The sequence below is a fragment of the Pipistrellus hanaki genome (genome assembly GCF_964339955.1).
Source record: "Pipistrellus hanaki genome assembly, chromosome: 19".
NCBI classification, from domain to species: domain Eukaryota; kingdom Metazoa; phylum Chordata; class Mammalia; order Chiroptera; family Vespertilionidae; genus Pipistrellus; species Pipistrellus hanaki.
In genome coordinates this window covers 8,093,596-8,117,047 of record NC_140521.1, presented here as the reverse complement: position 1 = coordinate 8,117,047, position 23,452 = coordinate 8,093,596, and the positions used below count along the sequence as shown (strand labels likewise).

Below are 23,452 nucleotides of genomic sequence, written 5' to 3'. Positions count from 1 at the left end.
CTGCAGGATGTAAACTCTGTGGAAAAGTACAAAACCTGATTTTCTCCCAACCTGCACAAGCTCAGGTCTTGAGAGCAACACATCTCTGTTCAGAAACGCACAAGAGAATTCTTCAAATCGGCGACGCCCAAGGTCGACTGTGGAACTAAAAGTTTGACTGGGAGGTGAAGGTGAATTTTTGCTACATAATTGGAAAGGAATTTCACAAAAATAAAATTTCATTCACACACACACACACACACACACACACACACAGTCAAAGCCAACAGTCAGTATAAAAAAGTTCCCTTTTTTTCTCCAAGGCGGATTTTCACAAGCCAGACAAGGCAACAGCCCCCACGTGGTGAAGCCAGCAGAGCCGCGACATCAGGAGCATCAGGCAGCTGACCCCGGGGAGGGACGTGATGGGGGTTGGGGGGTCCTGACGCTTCTCCCTGTTCCTGGAGCCCCTCCAACCACAAAGGCCTGCTGAGTGGGCCACGACCAAGGCAGCTCCGGAACGGCACAAACATGTCCAGCCTCCAAGCTCTCCTCTCTGCTTCCCCGTGTTCAGACGTGGGGAAAACCTTAATATACGAGGCACCGAGCCCGAGGCGGCCACATCAGGGCTCTCCCAGCTCCATCCCGGCCAGGTCCCGCCAGGAACACTTTGCAAAGCTAAGTGTAGGGAGCGGGGTGGTGGTGGGGGCAGTTCACCTACTGCAAAGAGCTTAATGGGAAGCAGGGAATCTCTGGGAAAGGCAACCCTCCCACCAGAGAGAGCAGCCCAGTCAGTGGGACAAAGACCATGGAGGGGCCAGGGACCACGGGAGGGGAGGGGGCTGCTGAGTAGGGGGGGGGTGAGGCAATGCTCCAAGCCTGCCCGTCGGAGCCAGTGAGGTAAAAGAACTGAACTTTAGAGGCAAGAGCAGAGGGGTCAGGCAGCACAGGGTCTGGCCCCTAGCACCCACCCCCTGCTCGCTGAGCGAGTCTGCTGACCATGGGGGGCGGGAGACAGACCCAAGTACAGCCCCGCTCCATTCTGACAGCTCTTGTCAGCCAGAGAGCAAACACTTGTGATCTTGAAAACAACGGCCCTGCTGCCCCAGGACTCGTTTGGTGGGAAGCCAGGCCTGAGAGGCAGCTGGGGCGGAGCCAGCCAGAACTGCACATGGAGACAGGGCTGTGTGACTGTGGAGGAGGCTGTGCTAGGAAGAGGCGATGTCACCCACTGCCACACGCCTTCACCTGGGGTGGGACCACGCTGGGGTCCCGTGTCCTCTGAGAAGCTAACTTTATATTTCTATTGGCCGCAGCAAAAACACCTGCAGGCCTGACCTCTGGAAAGGTGAAATGGGGTCATGTCACAGGGACAGGAAGTGGAGAAAGGTGGGTGCCCAAGGACACATATGCGACCTCAATCCACAGCATGCTGGGGATTTCACTGCCCCCCTCCCCCAGCCCCTCCTCCGTCAGCACTCATTTCTGACGTGGGAACTGCTTTCCTGGTGCTGTGAAAACCGCTGCCAGCTGCGGGTCTGCCACAGGTCGGGGGCCTGCTGAGGGGCGGCATCGGGTGGGTAAGCTGCTAGAACAGGAGGGACAGGCCTTTCTGCTTTCAGAAAGCCCCACAGCGGCCTCTGCTCGGTCCCTGCATCCCCACTCATTGTGAAAGAGTCAAGAGCAGTGCAGGGAGCTGATGGCACAGAGAGATTTCACAGAAATACTTGCAGAATGTATGTACCAGACAGGATTTTTTCCCCTTTTCAGACTGATTTTCTCATTCTCCCAAGTGTCAGCATTTTTAAGTTTCTTTTATGGGAGTTGGACTGGCATGGGAGTAAAAATAAGTGTAAACAAACCACAGCCCCATGGTCAGCATCTACTAGAGGCCACTGGCAGGCTGCTTCAGTTTCCCCGTGCTCTGGCCGGGACTCAAGGATAGAGGCGAAGAGGCCCTTGTGCTGGCCAGATTCATCAGACAAGAGGCAAAAACAAGAAAACCCGGAGGACAAGCAACAGTGTGTCTGCAGTAAGAGGAAAGCTTTGTGGCCCTGCAGCCACGGTAATGGTGAGCACCAAGAGAAATGGGTTTAAGTAAATTCCTCAAACAAACGCATGCCACACAGACACACACCCTTCGAAGTCACACACAGCCTAACAGCTTAAACAGAATCTGTTCACTAAATCAGCAAAGGGGAGAGACGGAGAGAGGTAGGCCAGCGAAGCAAGAGGCCAATTTTATGCCCACTGAATTTGTTTTAAAAAGGACTCCCGGCAAGGGTGGGAGAAAGCTACGGCTTAGGAGGGCTAGGCCGGGCCAAGCGCTGCGGCCACCCACGTGGTTTATGAAGGCACAGATCTGTGGAGGGGCCGAGCTCGCCCCTCCATGAGCCCTAACAGCTGCGAACGTTTCGTGTTTTCCTTTTCCCCTTTGGCCCTGAGGGAGCCCTTACCACGGAGGCCTTCCCCTTCTGAGGGGACTTCATGTTTCCCTGGGGGTGACGGTGGTTCTCTCACCACATCCCCGGGGAAATGAGGAACCAGTCCAGCCTCAGGAGAGGAATGGAGGCCTGTAAACACGTGTTCTGAGGAGGCTGAGGGGTGAAGCAAAGACCAGGGGCAGGTAACAGGTTAGTGACCTGCAGCAGAGGGGGTGGTGTGGACGGTCACAGGGGGAAGAACCCCCATCCAGCCTCCACCACCCAAGGCTGAGGCAGGGCTGGCCGCCCTCTGAGCACCTTCCTCAGTCCTCCAGGAACCAGGGAGCCTCCTAATGGATCAGAACCTCAGGAGGCAGCTGTGGTCCCCCTCACATGGCTCCTGGCCCCCCTCAAAGCCCATCAGCTCTCCTGGCCTGCCTAGCACTGCCCATCTCCACATCTGGCGGGAGGAAAAAGAGCCAGCTGGCCCTCTGAACTTCACAGCAGGACGATAAAAGCGCATTCTTTCAACCAGAAGGTGCCTTTGGCCAGGCCAGACTTCCAGGGTGTTCGAGTGCCCTTCACCCGCAGCTACTCTGGCCGACACTGCAAGGACTGCCCAGACCACCCTCCCGCCACACCTTCCTCCGGACCCTCTGGACCCTCCGCTGCAATCCCCATACCCGGTGCCCTAGGGGAACCCCCCTCCCCCACCTCATCAACTCTGGGTGCAGTTCTTTACTATCTGATCTGGGCGACGTCTGGACAGCTGAGGCTGGCCAGGAATTCTGCCTGTCGACATTCAATTGCTTCCTCCAAACAGGACAGGAAGGCCTCTGGGTGTGGGGACCTCTTTGGTCCGAGAACCGTTCTGGATGGAGGCTCCTGGGTGAACAATGCAGACAAGAGGACCAGGCTGGTGGAAGCACCCTGGAGCCTGGCCTTTCGAATGCTGCACCCAAAGGGCCACGCATGCCCGTCAGATGCTGCTGGCGTGTTGGAGGCTGAGTGTGGAAGCCGGTGGAGGACAAGGTGGAAAGGCCACTCTGAGAGCTGATACCTGGCGAAGTTTCAGATCAGTCCACGCCACCATTACCATCAGCGGTGCCGGGTGCTGCCCGCCAAAGCGAGTGGAGCCAAATCGCAACAGGCCACAGGCCACCAGGAGGGTCTCCGAGCCGGAGCAGCAGCTTTGCATTGCTTGTGCTTTCCTTTTTGTCCTCGTGCATTCACACCCTCTGCTTTTGCACACGTGAGTCCAGGGTTTGCCAGGCAGCTGGCCATGGCAAAGCCTGCACAGCTGTCCAATCCGTCTGCAGGTCAGAGTCTGGAGGAGGAGGAAAACTGTCTTCCTACTGCCCCAGGACGGCCAGAGCAGGCAGGGAGTCATCCAGAGACAACGCCAGGATGACACATCAGGGACCGGGCAGGGGCCTGTACGTTTTCCAATTCCAGGAGCAGGCGCTGCCTCCTCGTGCCCACCTGCTTCCGTGGGCCTGGCAGACCAGCAGGACAGAAATGAGCTGTGGTGTTTCCCTGTCTGGGCTGCCCCGAGGGCAGCGGAGGTTGTGACTGAGGTCGCTGAGTGAGAGTTGACAGCAACGAGCTCCCAAAGGTGGACTATTGCTGCTGGCAGGACCCGAACCTGCTTCAGACCTGAGCGTGGCATTGAGCAGCCCCAGGGGCTGGCGCAGGTGGAGGGAGGCCCTGAGGCTCTGTGTCGGGAGAGGCGTGGGTGCAGCCTCCTCTGCACAGGCAGGGAAGGGTCTTCTGGCATCCTGGGCGGCACTGCCGGCTAAGCACTAAGACTCCCCGGATCTCTTGCCACGTCTGGTGACAGCCTCCGCGGCCTGCTTTGGCAGCTGGGACGGGTCTGTCAGGATGGAGGTGGTGGTGCTCAGATGCCGGAGGGTGCTCAGCACCACTGAAAGACAGGAGGGGGAGTTAGCCCGAAGGCAGGGTGCAGGCGGCTGCTTTGAGTCCCACCACGGATAGTATGCACACGTAGCCTTACGTGTACCACCATCGTGTGACTCTCGTGCTTGCCAAAGGAGGAGGGGGACACCAGGACAGCGCCTCTGCCTTTAAGGCAGCTCTCTGAATCCTATTCGTAGCCTGCGGATAGGTGGAGAGGACTAAGCTCTCCAGGCTTGTTCACCAGTGTTACTACCACTTCTCTATAACCTTAACATATAGACATAGCTTTGTTAGTTATAAGAATTAAACAAGGAGACATCTGAAAGGGCCAGCCAATAGGAAAAGCTCAATAAACATAAGCTGCTGAAACTGGTTTGGCTCAGTGGATAGAGCGTCAGCCTGCGGACTGAAGGGTCCCAGGTTCGATTCCAGTCAAGGGCACCTTGGTTGCGGGCACATCCCCAGTAGGGGGTATGCAGGAGGCAGCTGATCGATGTTTCTCTCTCATCGATGTTTCTGACTCTTTATCCCTCTCCCTTCCTCTCTGTGAAAAATCAATAAAATATATATTTAAATAAATAAACAAACAAACATAAACTGGATCTGATGGAACTGACACAGTGAAGCCACAGAAAGGCTGGGAAGGTCTGCTCCCTGCCCTGCCAGTGACTAGCTCAGGACTCTGCACAGCACCATCCTCATGCCCAGGGTCCTGTCTGCATGGTTGTTTACAGTGGGGCCTGGGTTTTCTGTCGCCTTAAGGGTCCTCATCTCTCCGGCACTAACAGGAGGTGGCAGCCTCCATCCCCACCGCGCTGTGCGGCACCTCACTCACTCGGCCTGAGGATGGGCAAGGAGCAGTGCTCGTCCAGCCAGGACAGCGCCGTCCGGTTCAGTTCCGCCAGGCTGCTGGTGGACACCATCCCCTTGAAGGACTCGAACAGCGGCTTGATGATGATACTGAACTGCAGGGCACGTGGGTTAAAGAAAAGGTAAGCGACAGGGAGGGCCTTTCCCTTGGGGCGGGCAAGCAATTGTGACAGATGGTTGAGCGACAGACATCTGAAGAGGTAAGCATGCCTTCCCTTCCGTTCGCCTACGACGCTCCTATCGAACTGTAATGACCCCCATCGCTGCCCGGCCTTCCGGCTAAGACCAAGTGTAACCAGAACTGATCACTGAGCAGGCTGGAGGCAGGCACAGAAGCGTTTTTTTGGTCTGGAATGGATCCTGGTGCAATGACTTGAACATGACATAAATATACACATGCTCCTTGCCTAATGACAGGGTTACATCTTGATAAATCCAGAAGTAAAAAATGCATTTATTACACCTAACTTATAGAACATCATACCTTAGCCCACCCTACCTTGAACATGCTCAGAACACTCACAATAATCTATAGTTGGGCAAACTCATTTCACTCATCTCATGCATACATAAACTAAATTCTGTGGCACACCAAAAATTTATAGATATAAATATATTTTTGCTTGACAAAAAAGTGGAGTAGAATCCTGATTATTTGTGTTGGCTGTTGTCATTTTTTAAATTTGACAATTTAAGGGAAAAGAGATCAGTGCCCCTGATAAAATAGTCAAGTATTACATGCTTTAAAAATTCTTGCAGTGCCCAGGCTGGTTTGATCAGTGGACACAGTGCTGGCCTATGGACCAAAGGGTCCTGGGTTTGATTCCAGTCAAGGGCATGTACCTCAGTTGCAGACTCTTCCCTGGCCCAGGCCTTGGTCGGGTCTTGTGCAGGAGGCAGTCAATCAATGTGTTTCTCTCACATCAATATTTCTCTCTGTCTTTCCCTCTCTCTTCCACTCTCTTTAAAAATCAGTGGAAAAATATAGAGGATTAAAACAAAAATTCTTGTGGCACACAGGTTGAAATTCACTGATCTAACACAAAGCCCAAGTTTTATAGTAAAGTATTGACTATCACACGCTATTTACTATTTGTATCACTTTTGTACCATCCTAAAGTTGAAAATCCCATCTAGCCATTTTAAGTCCAGACCCATTTGTCACACACAAGGTTGAGGCAGTGGCCAATCCAGAGGCAGAGTAGTGGCTGGGTGGGCAGTGAGAAGGCAGGAGCCGGCCCCTGAAAGGGCCACTTGGAAGGCCAGCCAAGGGAGGCCCAGCCCACAGGAAAGTGCCTCATGACAGCATTCAAGGCCTGGGGTACCTTTTCAGGGAGCAGGTGGAAGGAGCTGGTTTCAAACCCAGGCTCTGCTGCTTGGTTTTGTGAGCCTGGTCTCTCACCTGCCACCTGGTACTCCCTGTCCCCTGTCACCTCTCCTCCCCTCACCTCCCGTCCCCTCCCCCGCCTCCCCTCCCCTCAAAAGGACAAGCTGGCTGCCGGGACGTGTTAGGCTAGAGGCCACTTCCTTCTACAAGCGGCTCTTGTCTTCAGTCCTCAAGGACCCAGAGAGCAATGCTGGCCTGTTCTGCCTCCTCCGGAAGCCTCGGCCTGAAGAGTGGCCCATGATAGCCCCACTCCACGTCTCGGGCCTGGCCCTGCTCTCTCAAGGAGAAAACGGACCTTGTTGTTTCAGAAGCTGAATGACAGCCATTATATGAGAATCTTTCTAAAAGGACTAGAGTGTAGATGTCTGCTGTTTTGGTGCCCTGGTTTGGGATAGGGTGGGCAAAAGAAACCCAAGGATACAATCCAGAACTTCCAATTCTGCAGGGTCCGGCTCTTCACATATTCATCAAACATGTCTGTCATGTGATCAAACTGGTGCCGGGCGACGGGGACTCCTGTGGCAGGGAGCAGCTGCTGGCAGGAGCTGCAATGACAGGAAGAATCAGAGGAAGCTTGGAGCAGCCGGTGACAAATACGGGCCCCGGGGGCACCGGATGGGCAGGAGGATCCTGCCTGTGTGGTGCACATGTGAGGATTGGGCACCGCCCGAGCCTCCATGATGTGCCCCGCCTCACATGATGGTGGCGTTGAGCTCCTCGATCTCCTCCCGCAGGCGCCGCGCCTCCTCCTGCATCTGGCTGCGCTCCTGCTGCAGCTTGGTGATGTACTCCACTGTCTTCTGCAGCGTGATGGCATGGCTGGTCTGCAGACGGGTGTGGGGTCAGAGCAGCGCCCACGCCCCAGGACTAAGCTCCTCACCCAAGGCCCCCAGGCAGCTCACCAGCTTGGAATTATTAGAGATCAAACTGTTCAGGGTGTCAAAGCCCATCTTGATGTTGAAGCGCCTCTTTTGCTCGGCCGAAATGTGCTTCATCTGCCGGTTCTGTTGGAAAACCGACCCATCACTGTGACATGGGGTGCGCTGCAGGCCACCTCTCCTGGCCCCTCCTCCCTGCCCTCTCAACCTATTGCTGACTGCTGGGGCCGACTGGACCCTGTGGCCAGGCTAGAGAGCTACGTGGAAGGAGCGGTGACAGGAAGCTGAAAGGCTTCAGCAGGAGCCACGAGGGGACAGGATGGGACCCTAGAAAACCACCCCTGAAGCATGGTGTGTGGCCATGCTTCAAAGTCCTGGAAAGGAACAAACACTGCCGGTCTGGCACTACCCAGCCACCTGCAAACCTCTCCTGTCCTAGGCGGACGCTTTCTGCCACATTGCAGGAGTCCGTGTTCCCCCCACAGGCCATTCCGTGGGTGGGGGTGGAGAAAGAGGGCTTAATATTGAAATTAAAGGTGCTGACACCACACTTCCGAGGCTACCTCAGCCTGGGGAGCACCAGCCGAGCCATGGCTCTCCTTTCCAGTGTGCCCCTTGTAAGGGCATGGCTGTCCCAAAGGTCCTTACCTCCCCATCCTTCCTAGGGAACAGAGACCCGAAAGAGACGGTGGTACCTTTAACACAGCCACATTTTTGGAATCGGCAGAGTATTTCCCTGAGCAGCTGTTCTGGGGAGACTGAGGACTGGGGCTGTGTTCTGAGGCACATGGCGAGGCCTGCCCGGAGTTTGGGCCGTCACGACCTGAGGAGAACAGAGACCTGCTTAGGGACAGGACTGGAGAGGGGGCTCGGCCAGGCTGTGCCTGCCGCAGTCCTCACACACGAAGGGAACCCCCAGCAAGTCCCAAGACCAGAAACCCATCTTCAGCCTCCTACAGCGGCCCCCCAGCAAAAACCAAAGAATCATGCCGCAGCATGCCTGCTGCTTTTCTGCTCCTGGCTGTATCCTGCCTGCATCGCTCACTTTCCCAGACTGGGCCACCAGCGGGTTTATGAGACCTCGCTGCTTGGCCTGTAAGCCCAGGCTCGATCCTGGGGCACCCTGGGGGCCTCCCGAATCCAGGAGTGGGCCAGCTCATTTCACTCACAAAGTCCCAACTGTCCCAGCCACAGTGACCACTCACCAGAGCCCACAACAGCGCCTTGGGGACTGCCCCCGTGCAGTGGGGCCTGCTCGCCTTTCACTAGGGAGTCTTGCACTGAGCTTGCAGAGAAGAGCCGGGAGATGGGGCCAGGCTGGCTGCTTGTGACATGGCCCAGGTCTGTCACCAGGATGCTGCTGTGGAACTCTGGGGCTCCAGGAGCCTGGGGTGACGAGAGAGAGAGGGGTCACTCCTGACGATGGTTGTTGGGCGAGGGCTGCCCAAGAGCAGGCCATGCTGCGGGTTTAAGGATGCTGAGGTCTGTCCAGGCCCTCACCCTGGCGATGGGAGCAGGCGTGATGACCACATTGGACTGGGACACGGTTGAAGCCAACATCCCTTCTCTCTTCATAGGGCCTGCCATGATCACTGCTTGTGGCCGTCCAGAGAAGGCAGCTGCCAGAACAAGAAGGTGAGGGGGAGGCCCCAAGCCATGGGACCTGCTCTCAACGCTAGTGCTAACCCCGTGCCTGGCCAAGGCACAATGGGGTCCCCCAGGAGAAAGATGGGGCCCTTTGGCTGCCACTGAGACATAGCTTTCCTCACCGCGGGGCACAGGAAAGACAAAGCCACCAAGGCCCCTGACATGTTTTTGTAATTTCCCTTTGAAGGGGACAGATTACAGACCCAGGAAAGAGATGACCAGGACCATGTGTTTTCCAACTGGATTGAGACTAATTTTAAAGGAACAACACAAAATACAAAACAGACTAGAGCAATCATATGCAGTATTATACTTTTTTTCACCTCATAATGTGTGTGTGTGTGTGTGTGTGTGTGTGTGTGTGATGAATATGCAAGCCTTGGGGCCAAGAGAATATTCTGGGGACTGTAGAGGGGTCAGACTCCAGCTTCCCTCCCCACTCACCTTGGGCAATGCAAGCATTCTTCAATACCAAGGACACGGGCTCTGGTTTGGGAGCAGGCACTATTTTGGGGGGCTGCTTGGGCCTCCCTCCAGTCCCGGATACAGGTTTGGGGTGCACAAACGTTAAACGGGGCTGCGGAGGGCCCACAGCTGGCTGCTGAGTGGCCGGAGACAGTGCCAGGCCACAGGGGGATGCTGAGGGGGTGGGGTGGTGAGTGGTGATGATAAGGCCCTGGCTCTGGCTGAAGGTGGTAGCAGAGGCATCGTGCGTGAGAGTGGTGGAAGCCGTGTGGGTAATGACAGCAGGGGACTTGTTGGCTCCAGAAAACTTCTGTGGCTGCAGGAAGGTGGGTGGGGGTGGGGAGTTCAGGGGGGTGGCAGGAGGGGCGAGTGGCACAGCAGGGGGAGCTGGCATCGGGGTGGGGCTAGGTGAGAGCATAGGCATGGTGAACAGGGGGAGGAAAGGCTGTGGGACACTCAGTGGGGGCGTGGAGGGACCAAAGTCTGCGGGCTGGATAAAGGGGTGCTCCGGCTGGGACGTGCGTTCACAGCCCGGCCTATCTGTGGGGTCCAGGGCCGTGGCTGCGGGGGATGCGATGAGACTGTCGGGGAGGCTCACGGTGGGGAGAGAGGTGGTGGACAGGATGCTCTCCTGAAAAGGGAAGAGAAAGGAGGAAAAAATACTGGGATCACACAAATTGCCATCACTTTCTGGTGCTACACGCCACAAAGTACAATGTCTGCCGGGCACCTGAGATGAACCCCTGAACAGAGGGACAAAGGCACTTGTCCCATCCCGTTACTGCTGATCTGGGGGGTGCACCTGTGTCTCCCAGATGTCCACGGGGTCTTGTTTCCCTTAGAAACTAAGTGATAACAGGGCTCAGACGAAGTGACTGTCTGCACACAGCTGGCTCTCGGCCTGGGAATATCTTGTTTCTGAAGTCCAGCAGGGGTCCCCAAAAGTCCCTGCCATCTTCTGTTACAGAGCAGAGGCAGCCTGGATGCCAGCTGCTCATGGGGTTCCCTCAGGACAGTTTCGTATATCAACTTCCAGAGAGGTCACCTCTTCCTAAAAGGGAAAAGCTATAAGGAATCAGATCTCAATCTCTTCAGAGGAAATTCTTCCCAGAGCCAGATGGGAGAAGATGGGCCAGGTTACTGGTATCTCACTGCACATGGGCACCAGCCGAGAGCCCCTTCAGGGCTAAAGGCCCGGCCTCACTTGGAAACCAATCTCCGGTGATTGCTGAGTAAAAACTCAAAGGAATACACAGAACTTCCTTTCATTGCCACCCACGTTTTTCTTTGCTGTCTTGCTTACTTTGTCTTAAATCAGTGGTTCTCAACCTTTTTAATGCCTCGACCCTTAATTACAGTTCCTCATGTTGTGATGACCCCCAACCATAAAATTATTTTCGTTGCTACTTCATAACTGTAATTTTGCTACTGCTATGAATCGTAATGTAAATATCTGTGTTTTCCGATGGTCTTAGGCGACCTACAGGTTGAGAACCTCTGCTGTAGAGCCTAAGACCATGGGAAAACACAGATATTTACATTACGATTCATTAACAGTAGCAAAATTACAGTTATGAAGTAGCAACGAAAATAATTTTATGAAAGGTTGAGAACCACTGTCTTCAATGATCAGAACAGAGCTCACTGCACACGGGTTACCTGGAGCCTTAGATAGGAGCATATACTTATGGAGTCAGTCTCCCACCGTGTCAATCTCCAGGATGCTTTCAAGGAGGGGCTAGCATAATTTCTTGTGATCTAGCAGCCCCTCGCACTTTGCTCATGACTGTGTGGTTATGTCATTAGCCTAACCACAACTGCAGAGGTTTCATGACCAGCCCTGTGCCCCTCCCCCAGCTCCTCTACCTGAGCAGGTGGGCTGTTGGGATCTGGTGCAGATGTTGAGGCAGGTGCAGACAGCATGGAGCCAAAAAGGGAGCGGCTGGAAGAGAAGAGTTCTGAAAGACAACATTGGGGCTTTTGAGCTCCGTGTGTCTGTCACTTCCTTAAATTAAAATGCAAACAAATCAGGCACTGAACCCCACCTTACCCAGAGGAATGCCATGGCCGGAGAGGGCATTCCCCCTGAGGGAACTGCAGGAAGAGGCCCTCTGATTGGAACCACACCTGATGGCAACTAGTGTGAGCTCTGAGATACTCCCAGGCCTGGAGTTTCACCAGCTCTCACAATGGTGGGAGCTCAGGAACCAGCTTTACACAGGCTACCAAGGAGACAGAATTGAACCTCACATCACCCTGCTTGGCCCCGGAGGGTAAGATTCTTCAGGAAAGGAACAACCTAACACAGGCACTGTCGCAGAGGGGTCAACAGAGGTGAAGCACAGACCCTTACCCCCCAAACTTTGCAGGGGCCTGAACCTTCACCCCTTCTGAGGGAGGTCTCCTGCCCCCATGGCTGCTTTGCTTCCCATGCACAGCTCAAGTCGGAATCCAGGTAACAGACAGAGACTTGACCGACAGCAGCTGCCCTCTCCCTGCGACAAGACTTGTTTGAGATGTCTTGTACCCATGGTGTGGGGAGGTGGGTTTTTGATATCCAAATCCAGCCTAGTACCAGGAATGCTTAGGCCTACTCAAGAAGGCAAATAATCCTTTCCACTAATATAGACAGGGTAAAATAGGATTGTTGTTAGAGTGTTGAGTTTGACATAGAATAGTCAAGTTTTCAGTTATTTAAAGTGGCTAATTGAAATAAACGAATATTCTAGAAAAACTGATTGCACTGTACAAAAAGCTATTCCTAAAGTGTTATCAAAAGTTTTTATTGGCAGTTCATCTCATGGTAAAATTGCGTAACATGTAATGAACCTAAAGCAGTCATATATTAGCGCAAAGAACCAGCTTTAACTGCAGGAAACTGTGGGGAGGTGGCCGTGTCGCTGGCGCCCTCTGCTGCCTAGAGGGAAAACTGCTCACAGTCATGGCCAAACCAGAGGCTCTTCAGACTGAGAATGAGAAGACCAATTCCCACAACAGCAATGCCCCAGAGACACTTGCAGACTTTGCAGCTACAACCAAAAAATTGGGGAAATTCTAAGTCCTCCCTGCTCCCTTTCCCACTCCAACAGCTCCCTCTGTGAAAGGGAAGCACCGGTCTGCTTTGTCCTGGGTGAAGGAGGTGCAGGTGGCCATGCCCTCTCTGCTCATGTCCTCACCTTGGAAAGGTTCAAACGTGTCCATGAAGTCCAGGTTGGGCTGCAAAGGAATCAGCCCCGGCTGGATCATGTCTGCATTCCCCAGATGTGCTGTAAGGATCAGAAAGGAGACAGAGCAATGACTTTGCCTTCTCAAAGTTGTAGGAAGAGATGAAAGGCCTGGTCCTGCTCAGATTCTAGATTCTTCCAAGAAGAAACGTAGGCAACTGGCTGGGATTTCTACCTTCTTGTGGGTTCATGGCCATTCTCTGCTCCCAGAATGCAGAAAAGAATAAGTTTTTTCAAGAAAGGTAAATAGAGTATCAAGTACGGACACTCCCAGAAATCATGATCAGTTCTGCAGAGATTCCCCCAACCCCTGTCCCAATTCTAATTCTGTGGGCGCTTCCATGATGGGTGAACTGGACAAACTCTCAGGCCAGATGAGAGGTCATGCCCAGGAGTGCTGCTCATCTTCTTCAGAGTGGGTCTCAGACCTGTCACTTGGGCTAGGCACACATCTTTTGCTAAGGGGACAGAATCAGAAATATGAAACTGATTCAGATCAAACCCCCGCTGTTTCTCACAGTGAGACCATGGGCCTGACAGCTCCTAGGTAGACTCAATTTGCAGTCCCCACCCACTCAATGCATGGAGCCGTCAGACGTCAGTGAGGTTGGTCAATCTTCCTTCTTACCGCCTGCTCTAAACAAGTGACATGCAGCTGCTCAGAGATGGCCCTGAAGTGAAGTCTGCCCCAGGGAGGCCTGACAGAGAAGGAAACCAGCCAGGCACTCAAAGTCAGGGATCTGGGGGTGGGTTACCTATTTCCCGTGGGTTGGGCCAGGCCACCGGTGGGTGTGAGGAGAGTGTGGAGAAAAGTGTGTCGCTGAATTCTGACATGAGCATGTCTGTGTCCAGCAGTGGGTCCTCCTCCATCGGGACTGGGGTCTTCCATCCATCCCGATGTTTGTGCCAATAAAGCATGTCATCTTCCTACCGCCAACAGAGGGGATGGAGAAGTCGAGCAGGCGGTGGTGGACTCAGAGCTCCCAACCATGTTGTGCTGGGGACATATGCCCCCTATTCTACAGAGCGGCAGGGGCTGTTGCGAAGAACATGAGTGGGTGCAGAACAGAAGGGAGAAATCCCTGCAGCCCACCCAGCAGAGAACTGATGCCTTTGCTCAGCCCTTCAATCCTTCATGTGAGAAGGTAGCGGCCCCTCCTTTAGCCGCAGGGAGAGTCCATATCCCCAAACTCCTCTGATATGGGGCTCACTTGTCAAGCCATCCAAGTTATTGCTGTTTCTTGTCAAAAGGGGGCTCCCTACGGGAGTCCTCACCCCCAAGCTCCCTCACCTGGGCCAGGCTGGAGAGGTCCTCATCCTTGTGCTGCTGTAACTATGGAGAAAAGGAGACAAGCAGGTCACCCAGGGCCAGGGAAGAGATGAGGCCCTCGGCTTCTCCTCCCTAAAAGAGCGTGGACTCCAGAAACATCTAGGCATCCTGTCTCTGGGGGGCAGGTGGAGAGAGAGTCCTGACCCTGCCACCCCCAGGCAATGCCCGGCAGAGGAGATTCCTGACCAGTGTTTGTGGATCAAAAGCCTTTTCACAGATGGAGACGTTGACAGCAAAGATCCCGGCCACAGCAAGCCCATCACTCGGAAAGCTAGAACGCTTGTTCCACGGAGAGCTATGGAGCTGCAGCCTCAGGGCCAGTGTTTGAACGCAGGACTCATCCCTTCCTTCCTCCGGGGCCCCTTCCCCAACATGCTCCTTTTGGATCCCAGGCCAGTTACCCTTTTCTTGAAGTAGGTTCTCCACTTGTGATATTCCCGGATCACGATCTCGATGCGACTTCTCCAGTACTTCCCTTCTGTGGTGATGGCCTGCGGGAGAGAAGCAGGTCAGCAGGAGAGATGGCGCCGCGGCACGTCAGCAGCAGTCACCCAGGAACAGAGTCATGTCTGACGCCAGGCTGGAAGTCAGCCTGGTCAATCCAGCTCGCAGCCCACCATGGTCCTAGACTTCACTCACAAAGTGTGTTCCCCTCTTCTGGGCTGCAAGTGGCCTCTAACTGAAGATGCAATAGCCAAGGGGGGCTTCGGCAGCATGGGTCCTGAGGGTCTGGATTGGATGGGGTCAGACAGAATGATCCCTCGGGTGCTGAGGAGCCCTACAGAGACCCAGGGATAACACCCAAATGCATGTTTCCAGTAGCCACTACTACACTGTGCTGGGGACATATGCCCCCTATTCTACAGAGAGGCAGGGGCTGCCCACAGAACGTGAGTGGGTGCAGAAACCCTTGCAGCCCACCCCGCAGAGAACTGACCCCTTTCCTCAGCCCTTCAGTCCTTCATGTGAGAAGGCAGTGGCCGCTCCTGTAGCTGCAGGGAGAGTCAAAGGGTCAGAACAAACGGTCAATCACAGAAGTTTCTGGTGGAAAGTGATTTGACTTCCAAGAGTATCTCATTCAACTGAACCTTTACTCAGGGCGTGCATCCTTCCACATCCTTGAAATGTTCTGGTGACAAGGAATTCACGACTGTCTCAGAGAGCCCGCTCACTGTCAGATCCCTATCATGCCAAAGCCCCCCATAATCTCACCCAAAAATACTTCCGTGTGCCCTGGTAGGTGTTACTAAGTAGTTACAGCATTTGGTTCACAGGTTTGAGTCCCGATCAGGGGCACATACCTGGGTTGCAGGCTCGATTCCCAGACCCGGTCAGGGTGCATGTGGGAGGCAACCAATCGATGTGTCTTTCTCACATCGATATTTCTCTCTCTGCACCTCTCCCCACGTCCTTCTACTCTCTAAAAATATCCTCAGGTGAGGATTAAAAAAAAAAAAAAAAAAAGATACTTGCCTTATAAGGAGTCCAAGTCCCTCCCTATTGACTTCAAGAAACACTACAGTCACAGGAAAGTAGAGGGTAAGTCCCAGCTGTAAAGTCCCTCAGTCCCTGGGTCAGCCCACTCTGAGAAGGGGAGCCACCTGCTCCCCACATCCCCATGGCTTCTCAAGGTCACAATAGCTGACAGGACAGCGCAGCCCCAGCATGCTGCCCTGTGGTCTCCCATTAGGAACCAACCCTGGCTCCCAGTCCTCATGAGCCGGCTCCTGAGTGAGGCGAGTTCCTTTCCCGGCCACCCATGATCACTGCCACTCACCTCTGGCCGGCGATGCTCGTCCACTTCCACAGAGCCGTCTAGGGGAGTGACGAAGTGGCACACGGGATTTTTTCGCTTCTCCAAATCTGGGCAGAGAGGGAGTAAGACATCATTACTGCAACCAAGACCCCTGAAGGAGCCTTGTCCTTGGTCTACAACCCTCCTCTCGGGTGGGACCCTCTCTTTCCCTTGGGAAACAAGATTTCAGACAAACAAAGGGATCCAGGTTAAAGAGAAAGAATGTGTCAATGTGGCATGGGTAAGAAATGGAAATGCCAGCCTAACACCAGGGTAGCCCAAGCACGCCAATCTCCTGGAAAAGTCACCCAGGCCAGCTGGAGACAGAACAAGGCCGGACCTGCATTTTCTTAGACCTGCTGGAAGTGGGAACTGTTCCCTGATGCTTCAAATGTCACCTGTCTGCTACACCCTTTCTGATTCCCCTGAAAAGAACAAACCCCTCCCTCCGCCTCTGCCTTTTCGACATTGGGCCCTGGTGTCTATCATAACAGAGGGCAACTGTGTTGTAAGCAACCAGCTAACACATCTGTCTCCTGCAGATGACGGGCACCTTCACAACACAGACCACCTGGTTGGCCCCTGTGCCTGTTGGCAGAGAGGTGTCCAGTTCACTAGGATTTGGCTTGGTTTTCCTGTCTCTGCAGACTGCCCAAAAGAGGCTTTTCTTTGAGGAACAATTTCCAAGGTGCACAGGCCTCCAGATGGAAGAACCTGGAGGGCCATCCCCACAGGCCTGGGGGCCCCTGCAGCCTCCTGCCCCAGCTCCCAGGAGGCCCCAGCTCACTTGGCACTCACACTGCATGTACCACGCCCGCCAGATGGCGTTATTGAGCCGGATCTTGTCTCTCCACTGGAGCTTCAGGCCCTTGAAATTCTTCCACTTGGGAGACACCAACTTCCCACTGAAAGGCAAGAAGAGGGACACTCATTGATTCCTCTGAAAATGAAGTGACATCAGAAAGTGCCACCTGATCATTCCAGGCACCAAATTCTGGATTAATCCATTACAAGTCACAGATGAGATTGATAGAATATATAAGACCCTTTGGGACCTCTTCCAAGTGACGTGGAGTAGAGGTGTTGGGATGATGCCATTGGTTAACTGTTGAAGCAGGGTGAGGGCAAGGTTCATTATCATATTCTGTTTATTTTTTGCATTTTTAAAAAAATTTCCATAATTAAAAGTTAAAAAGAAATCTGTTGAATTTGCTATATAAATATCAAGTCACATTGTACACTTTAAACTTACACAACGTTACTATCAATTATACCTCAGTGAAGCTGAAAAAGATATCTGTCGACCACTGAATGAAAGCCAAGCTCCTTTTTTTTAAAAAAAAATATATATTTTATTGATTTTTTACAGAGAGGAAGAGAGAGGGATAGAGAGTTAGAAACATCAATGAGAGAGAATCATCGTCCAGCTGCCTCTTGCACAACCCCACTGGGGATGTGCCCACAACCAAGGTACATGCTCTTGACAGGAATCGAACCTGGGATCCCTCAGTCTGCAGGCCAATGCTCTATCCAATGAGCCAAACCGGTTTCGGCAAAGCCAAGCTCCTTTAACCTGGTCTTGGCCCACCTCCCCACAAGGTACTTCCAACAGGCCTTTGAACCTGTGAGGCGCTCTCCTGCCTCCAGGCCTCTGCACACATGGTCCTCACTCCTCTTGGAGCTCCCTGTGCCCCTACCCACCTGTTCAGCCTTCAAACACTGCTCCACCACCACCTCCTCTGAGCAGGCACGGAGACCTCCCAGCGCACAGCTCACACCTCAAAGAGCACTCACCCGGAGCCGCTAGAACAATGTCTGTGCCCACATCTCCCTCCAATAGACAGCCTGCAGCTTCCAGAGGGAGGGCCCTTTAGGCTTCCCTCACCCTACGCACCTAGCACAAAACTTGGGGCTCAGGTAGTAATTCTTCGTTAATGAGTTAAAGCGCTTGCAAAGCAGCTAACAACAGGCAAGGAACATTCTCTGGAGGCACAGCCTCCTCGGACAGCTTAGTTTTCCAAGGGCTCTGCCAGGAGCCTCCTCTGAGCAGCTGGCACAGGGCTCCTCTTTTTCAGATGGCTTGAGCTAGGCAAGGGGCTATTTTTGGTTCATACCAAACGGGGTTCTCTGGGTCCTCCTGACTGCAGGTCACAGCCCTTTCCCTTTTCCAGACCCACTCAGAAAGCTCAAGTGACAGAGACATGCCAATAGCTCAACAGCTGAGGTCTTCAACGATGGTACCCAAGCAATAAACCTGAGCTGAACCTGAAAACCTGGGTTACGAAGCAAAAGGCTGTGCACCTGGCAAAACCTCATGGCTCCCTTTACCCACCCAGCACCGGGCCAGGCTGAGAATCACAGAATCACATCAGCCAGAAGGCTGTGACACCCCCACCCCCACCCCCGAGAGAAAATGTCACAGCACATTCTCTTAGAATCAGAGGAACAGAGAGCAGAAGCCTCAGCTCAAAGAATTAGGGCCTTCAAACCAGTTAAACACCTTCTTCCTCTCTTCCATCCTCATCCAATGGCACTCTGAACCCACGCCCCCATTGCTCAGCATTCACCCCAGTTCAACAGCCAGCAGCTGCAGTGTTTCAGAGACTCTACTGCATAACTGCATCCTAACTGAACTTTTACGGTCACTTAACTCTTCTGGCACCCATTTCCTGGGTGAGATCATAATAATACTATCACCTCCAGAGTGTTTTAATAGGGATTAAATGTGTGTACACACACACACAATGGGTGAACCCTAAAGCAAAATATAAGATATTAATAACCACCTCAGTGATTTAGATTTATGTTATTACTGAAAGGCCTAATTTAACACCTCCTGACTTGAAAAGGCCTCTCTTTTGTGCCACTATTGTCAATAGACTTCCTCTTCTATGGGAGGAAAAAGGTGACACCCACATGCCCACTCTCAATACCCCTGAACAAGGACCTGGGCAAAGGTCTACCCTGAATTCCACATGGCTGTAGAACCACTTGCTTCTTGTTTCCTCATCTGACAAGTCTACTCTGAGCCGCGTGCGAGCTAAGAATGAGGAATGGGATGGATGAGGCAGATGAAGTCCCCGGAGGCACAAGTCCTGCCTGTGCTGAGTGTTGTGAAGAAGAGCAGAGGACTCTGGAAGCATACAGTCGGCATAACTGACCAGTTTGCCAGTCAGGAGAGGCTTTCTGGAGGAGGTGACATCTAAGCCAAGGTCTAGAAGATAAGAAACCTTTAAATAAACCAAGGAGAGGGGGAGAGGCCGTTCCTGCTGCCTGGCCCGAGGTGAGCAGGAACACACCTGGCCAGTGCAGCGGAGAACACCCAGCATGGCCGCAGCCTGGAGGGGTGGGGAGTGGGAGTGGGTGCGGCGCTACCAGACAGACCAGGCTGGAGAGCAGAGTACGTCCCGGAGTGCATTAGGTCCCAACAGCGGGCAGAACCAACCCGCTTCCCCCACCTCCGCACGACCTGTCAGCAACCTGATGCCTAACCAGGCAGGTGGTTCCAGGAATAAAAACAAAACGGTCCCTATTTCTTTACTTCCTGAAGGGGAAAAATATCCAAAACTTTCCTATAACTGATTGTTTATTCACATTTAAGCCCAGGATAAAAGGCTCCTTTCCATGTTGCTGGATCCTGACCCAGCATTTGCCACGGCGCAGAAGACACAAGCAGGAGAAAGGCACTGGAAAGTGGGGGCTCCTGGGAAGAGAACCAGCTTGGGTGCCCTGCAGTGTTTGGTGAAGAACTAACCACTGGGCTAACAACAAACCCAACCTCATCACTACTCTGTTACCGAAGACAAAGCAGGGCAACCTGAGCATAACAGCATCTTCTCAGAGAAGTGAGGTCACCTGCCGGCTTCAGTTACTTACAATGAAGGGGGTGGGGTGATGCAGGAGAGATCCAACCCTGTGAGCTGGAAACCAAACCTGACAGGGTGTAGTGTGGGGGTTCTCGTCGTCTTCCTCTCTCTTGCTGAAATGTTTCACTTTCCCTTGATATTTATGTCAAATGTGGTCAAACTTCAGCAGGAGTATGCCAGATATCAGAGCACAAACTGCTATTACATGCCCGCCCTCCCACCCCCGATTTCTGTAATGTCTTAATAGCCAACAGGTGGCGCTCAACCAACACAAAGAAGAGTGAGTCCAAAACCAAAACCCCACCCACAGAAGTAGAGGGTAGGGTGAAAGGAGAGGTCCTGGATGTTTTCATGGGGGCTGACCACCCCTCCTCCACGGCAATTTCAAGACAAGAGCTGAAGAAGCGATACACACAGCTGTATGGTAGCAAAGATTCCACAGGCAAACTGTTAGGAATGGGGGGGGGGGGGCGAGGGGCTGGGAGGACTACATTTCTGTGTTTCTTTAGTGACGGGTTTCTCAGAGCCTTTTGTGTGCTGATGTCACTGTCAATCTCTATGCCGACAGGAGACATTCTCTATGCTGACAGCCACAGACCAAACTGGACGGGACCCTTGTTACAGGGCTACCCGGAGTCCAGTCTCCCATGCCACGGGCCAGGAGAGGCTGGCTGGCTGCTCTAAAAAGTCCTGAGTCCTGAAGAGCTTGCCAGAGCTCCCTAGAGCAGTACCCCAGGAAGCACCTATGGTGGGGCTTCTGCTCCCCAGGCCCTGCCCCAGCTTAGTCTTCCAGACCTGGATACTTCTTAGTCTAACTCAGGATCATCCCTCTGCCTTCATCAAGGTGTAACCAGAAACACAGAATGAAAATTTCTGCGACCTCTGCCTCCCCCCCCCCCCCCCCCCCCCCACACACACACAGACGAGAGACCTCCTCTGGCCTAAGCTTCCCAAACCTGCCCCTCCCACATGCCTGTGCAGGTCCTGGGGCTTCCCCCACAGAACAATGAGCCTGGATGCACCACATGCCCTCCCACTCAGACCATGGGAAGGTCAAAACCTATGTCTGACTCATCTCAGCACAGTGCCTGGCACCTGGGAGGTGCTTTTAAATATGGGGTTACTGCCGAAACCGGTTAGACTCAATGGATAGAGCGTCGGCTTGGGGACTGAAGGGTCCCGGGTTCGATTCCGGTCAAGGGCATGTACCTTGGTTGTGGGCATATCCCCAGTGGGGGGTGTGCAAGAGGCAGCTGATCGATGACTCTCTCTCATCGATGTTTCTAACTCTTTCCCTTCCTCTCTGCACAAAATCAATAAAATACATTTTTAAAAATAAATAAATAAATAAATAAATATGGGTTTACTAAGTGAAGGCTAAACTTCTCCATAAAGCAAACTCATACTCACCCTGCCATGCCACCCTTCCTAGAAGGCAGATTCATGACATGAAACAAGGAAGTTCACAGTACAACAAAGGTCCCTCTGAAAACTGTTGGATAGAACTAGCAGACCGAATTCTTCAGAGGTCTGGCAAGAGACTGCTCTGGAATGGAAATTAAAGGGCAGGCCTTGCACAGACTGGAGCTGGAATTAAGAACAGGGGCGGGTGGGGCTGGGGAGGGGCCTTGGGATTCTGTAGGTCCCAGGTAGAATGAGGTCCTATCCTAGTCAGCCTATCACGATAGGTCCCAGAGCAGTGGTGGAGGCCACTTGTTTCTTCATTTGATCGTACTTGCTTGTTTGATGCTTCTAAGATGCCCAGTAGCAAAATATCCCTAGTGCTGCCTCCCCCTCATTCTCTCCCAGCTAGATGGAATAGGCATGTTACCAGTGAGGGTAAGAGGAGCCGGTGTGGGTGGTCAGGGCTCTCTCTCTCCTCTTGGGAGCAAGCTGCCCACCAAGGGCCCACACTGGTCAGGCTCTGCTCCTACCTAGTGAAACACCATGGGGCAATTAAAAACCAACACACATTTCTTTGTACTGACATACAGGCAAGATCGTGGTTACTTGCATTAAGTGGAGGGAACACCGAAGTGCAAGATATGTAGTATGGCCACGATTTGTACTTTCAGCAGGGAGATATGCACAGACACACAGGGAGGAAGGGAGGGAGAGAGAGAGCAAGGGAGGGAGGGGCAAGAAGACAGCCAGTCAGGCTCAGGAATGACAGGCAAGAAACAGGTAACAGTGAAACCGATTTTCATTTGGAGAGCTGAAGAAGGGAGTCAGTCAGAGACTTAGTTTTCATTGTTTAATGTTTTATACTGTTTAAATATAACATGTGCATGTGTTACATTTCCAAAATAAACAAGAAAATAGGATCAGGGACAACCCAAGACCTTACAGGGCTTCTAGTTAATTGGGGAAGACAATTAATCACATAAGCAGATGGAAAACTTGTGCAAGAGATCCGAATATGAGGAGAATGGCTATTAGGCTGTTTCTCTAATGAGTGAGTGGATGAATAATGCTCAGTCAGATTGGTCCTCGTCCAGGACTCTGATTTTTCTTCAAAAGAGTGGTCTCTATTGGCCTTTCCTGGGATCTGGGCTTGGTTCCACAGGCTGCTAGGAGCCAAAACTAACAGGCTCCAGACGGACAGAGGTTCACTGAGGTGCCAAAGCATGGGGAGCAGCCACAGGCGAGACAAGACAGGAGAGGGCAATCGCCTAGAGCTGTGGGCCCTCTGCCCCGGGTCCCGCCCAAGCAGAGCCTCCTCCCAGAGGTAGCTTGTGGGGTTTTCAGGTCCGGCTCCCATGCCAGGGCATGGGTCCTCCCTGGAATTCATTGTCGTGGTTACTTGGTGTCTGGTCTAGGGCCTCTTGTATCACTGATTCACATTCAATCCTGTGCTAGTATTAGAGTGCTTTAATAATTACAAATTATGATGTACTTTATCACCCAGTATCTATGTAAGGATGGTCCCTTAATTTTTAAATAAATTTTTACAATTCTTGCCTATTTATCTTTCCATGGGAACTTTATGATCATGTTGTAAAATCTCAAAAGAAAACCATTTTAGTGTTTTGACTGGGATTGCACTTAATTCATAAATTAATGTGGGCAACATGGACCCATCCAACTGGGTCATTATCATCCTAGGTCAGTGTATGCTTCTCCACTTATTCAAGCTACTTAACTTACTTCAGAGGAACCTAAAGCTGTGTGGTATTCCATAAGCTTCTCCACATATGTCCCTTCTCATTTCTAATCTTAATACTTTCACTAACATTGAAAAATAATGTAAAAATGAAATACAGGAAGAGAAACCAGCAAGAAAAATAAATGCACATAGTTACATGTGCAAACACAAGCACCATCCACATTTTATTATATTCAACACAGCCCCACCCAAATGATAGAGTAACTGCCTTCCTCACCTGATCAAAGTGGCTAAGCCACGGGCACGAGTGAGACATTGCCATCACATCAGTACTAGGAATAACTACCTCAAAGAGCACAGCCTTCCCTGGCACTTCCATCCTCCGATGGGAAAAAGTAATTAGATTCAAATATTCACCAAGGCTAAGACTTTTACATAAAGATTAAAAACACCCACCCCATTTCAGACATCGGGCTTAAAGAGGAAAATAACAGAGGTCTGGGACACAATGCACATTTGAGCCAGGACTACAGAAACTGCTACCAGAGGAGTGATACTAGTAGAC

The 23,452-nt window shown here is 52.6% G+C and overlaps 1 protein-coding gene across 1 annotated transcript in view; it reads right to left on the bottom strand.

Moving 5' to 3' along the window:
* Positions 1-235: 235 nt before the first annotated feature.
* Positions 236-23,452, bottom strand: part of MLXIP (MLX interacting protein) — a 47,772-nt gene continuing 24,555 nt past the window's right edge. Inside the window, exons 2-17 of the mRNA XM_084867754.1 lie at positions 16,714-16,820; positions 15,898-15,983; positions 14,522-14,611; positions 14,082-14,123; positions 13,546-13,717; positions 12,743-12,832; positions 11,433-11,524; positions 9,546-10,197; positions 8,955-9,073; positions 8,660-8,840; positions 8,150-8,277; positions 7,479-7,580; positions 7,273-7,400; positions 6,998-7,121; positions 5,155-5,284; positions 236-4,326 (exon numbers count right to left, since the gene is read on the bottom strand). Coding sequence (XP_084723880.1) covers positions 4,205-4,326; positions 5,155-5,284; positions 6,998-7,121; positions 7,273-7,400; positions 7,479-7,580; positions 8,150-8,277; positions 8,660-8,840; positions 8,955-9,073; positions 9,546-10,197; positions 11,433-11,524; positions 12,743-12,832; positions 13,546-13,717; positions 14,082-14,123; positions 14,522-14,611; positions 15,898-15,983; positions 16,714-16,820 — 2,365 coding nt within the window. The 3' untranslated portion in view covers positions 236-4,204. The remainder of the gene's footprint in view (positions 4,327-5,154; positions 5,285-6,997; positions 7,122-7,272; positions 7,401-7,478; positions 7,581-8,149; positions 8,278-8,659; positions 8,841-8,954; positions 9,074-9,545; positions 10,198-11,432; positions 11,525-12,742; positions 12,833-13,545; positions 13,718-14,081; positions 14,124-14,521; positions 14,612-15,897; positions 15,984-16,713; positions 16,821-23,452) is intronic.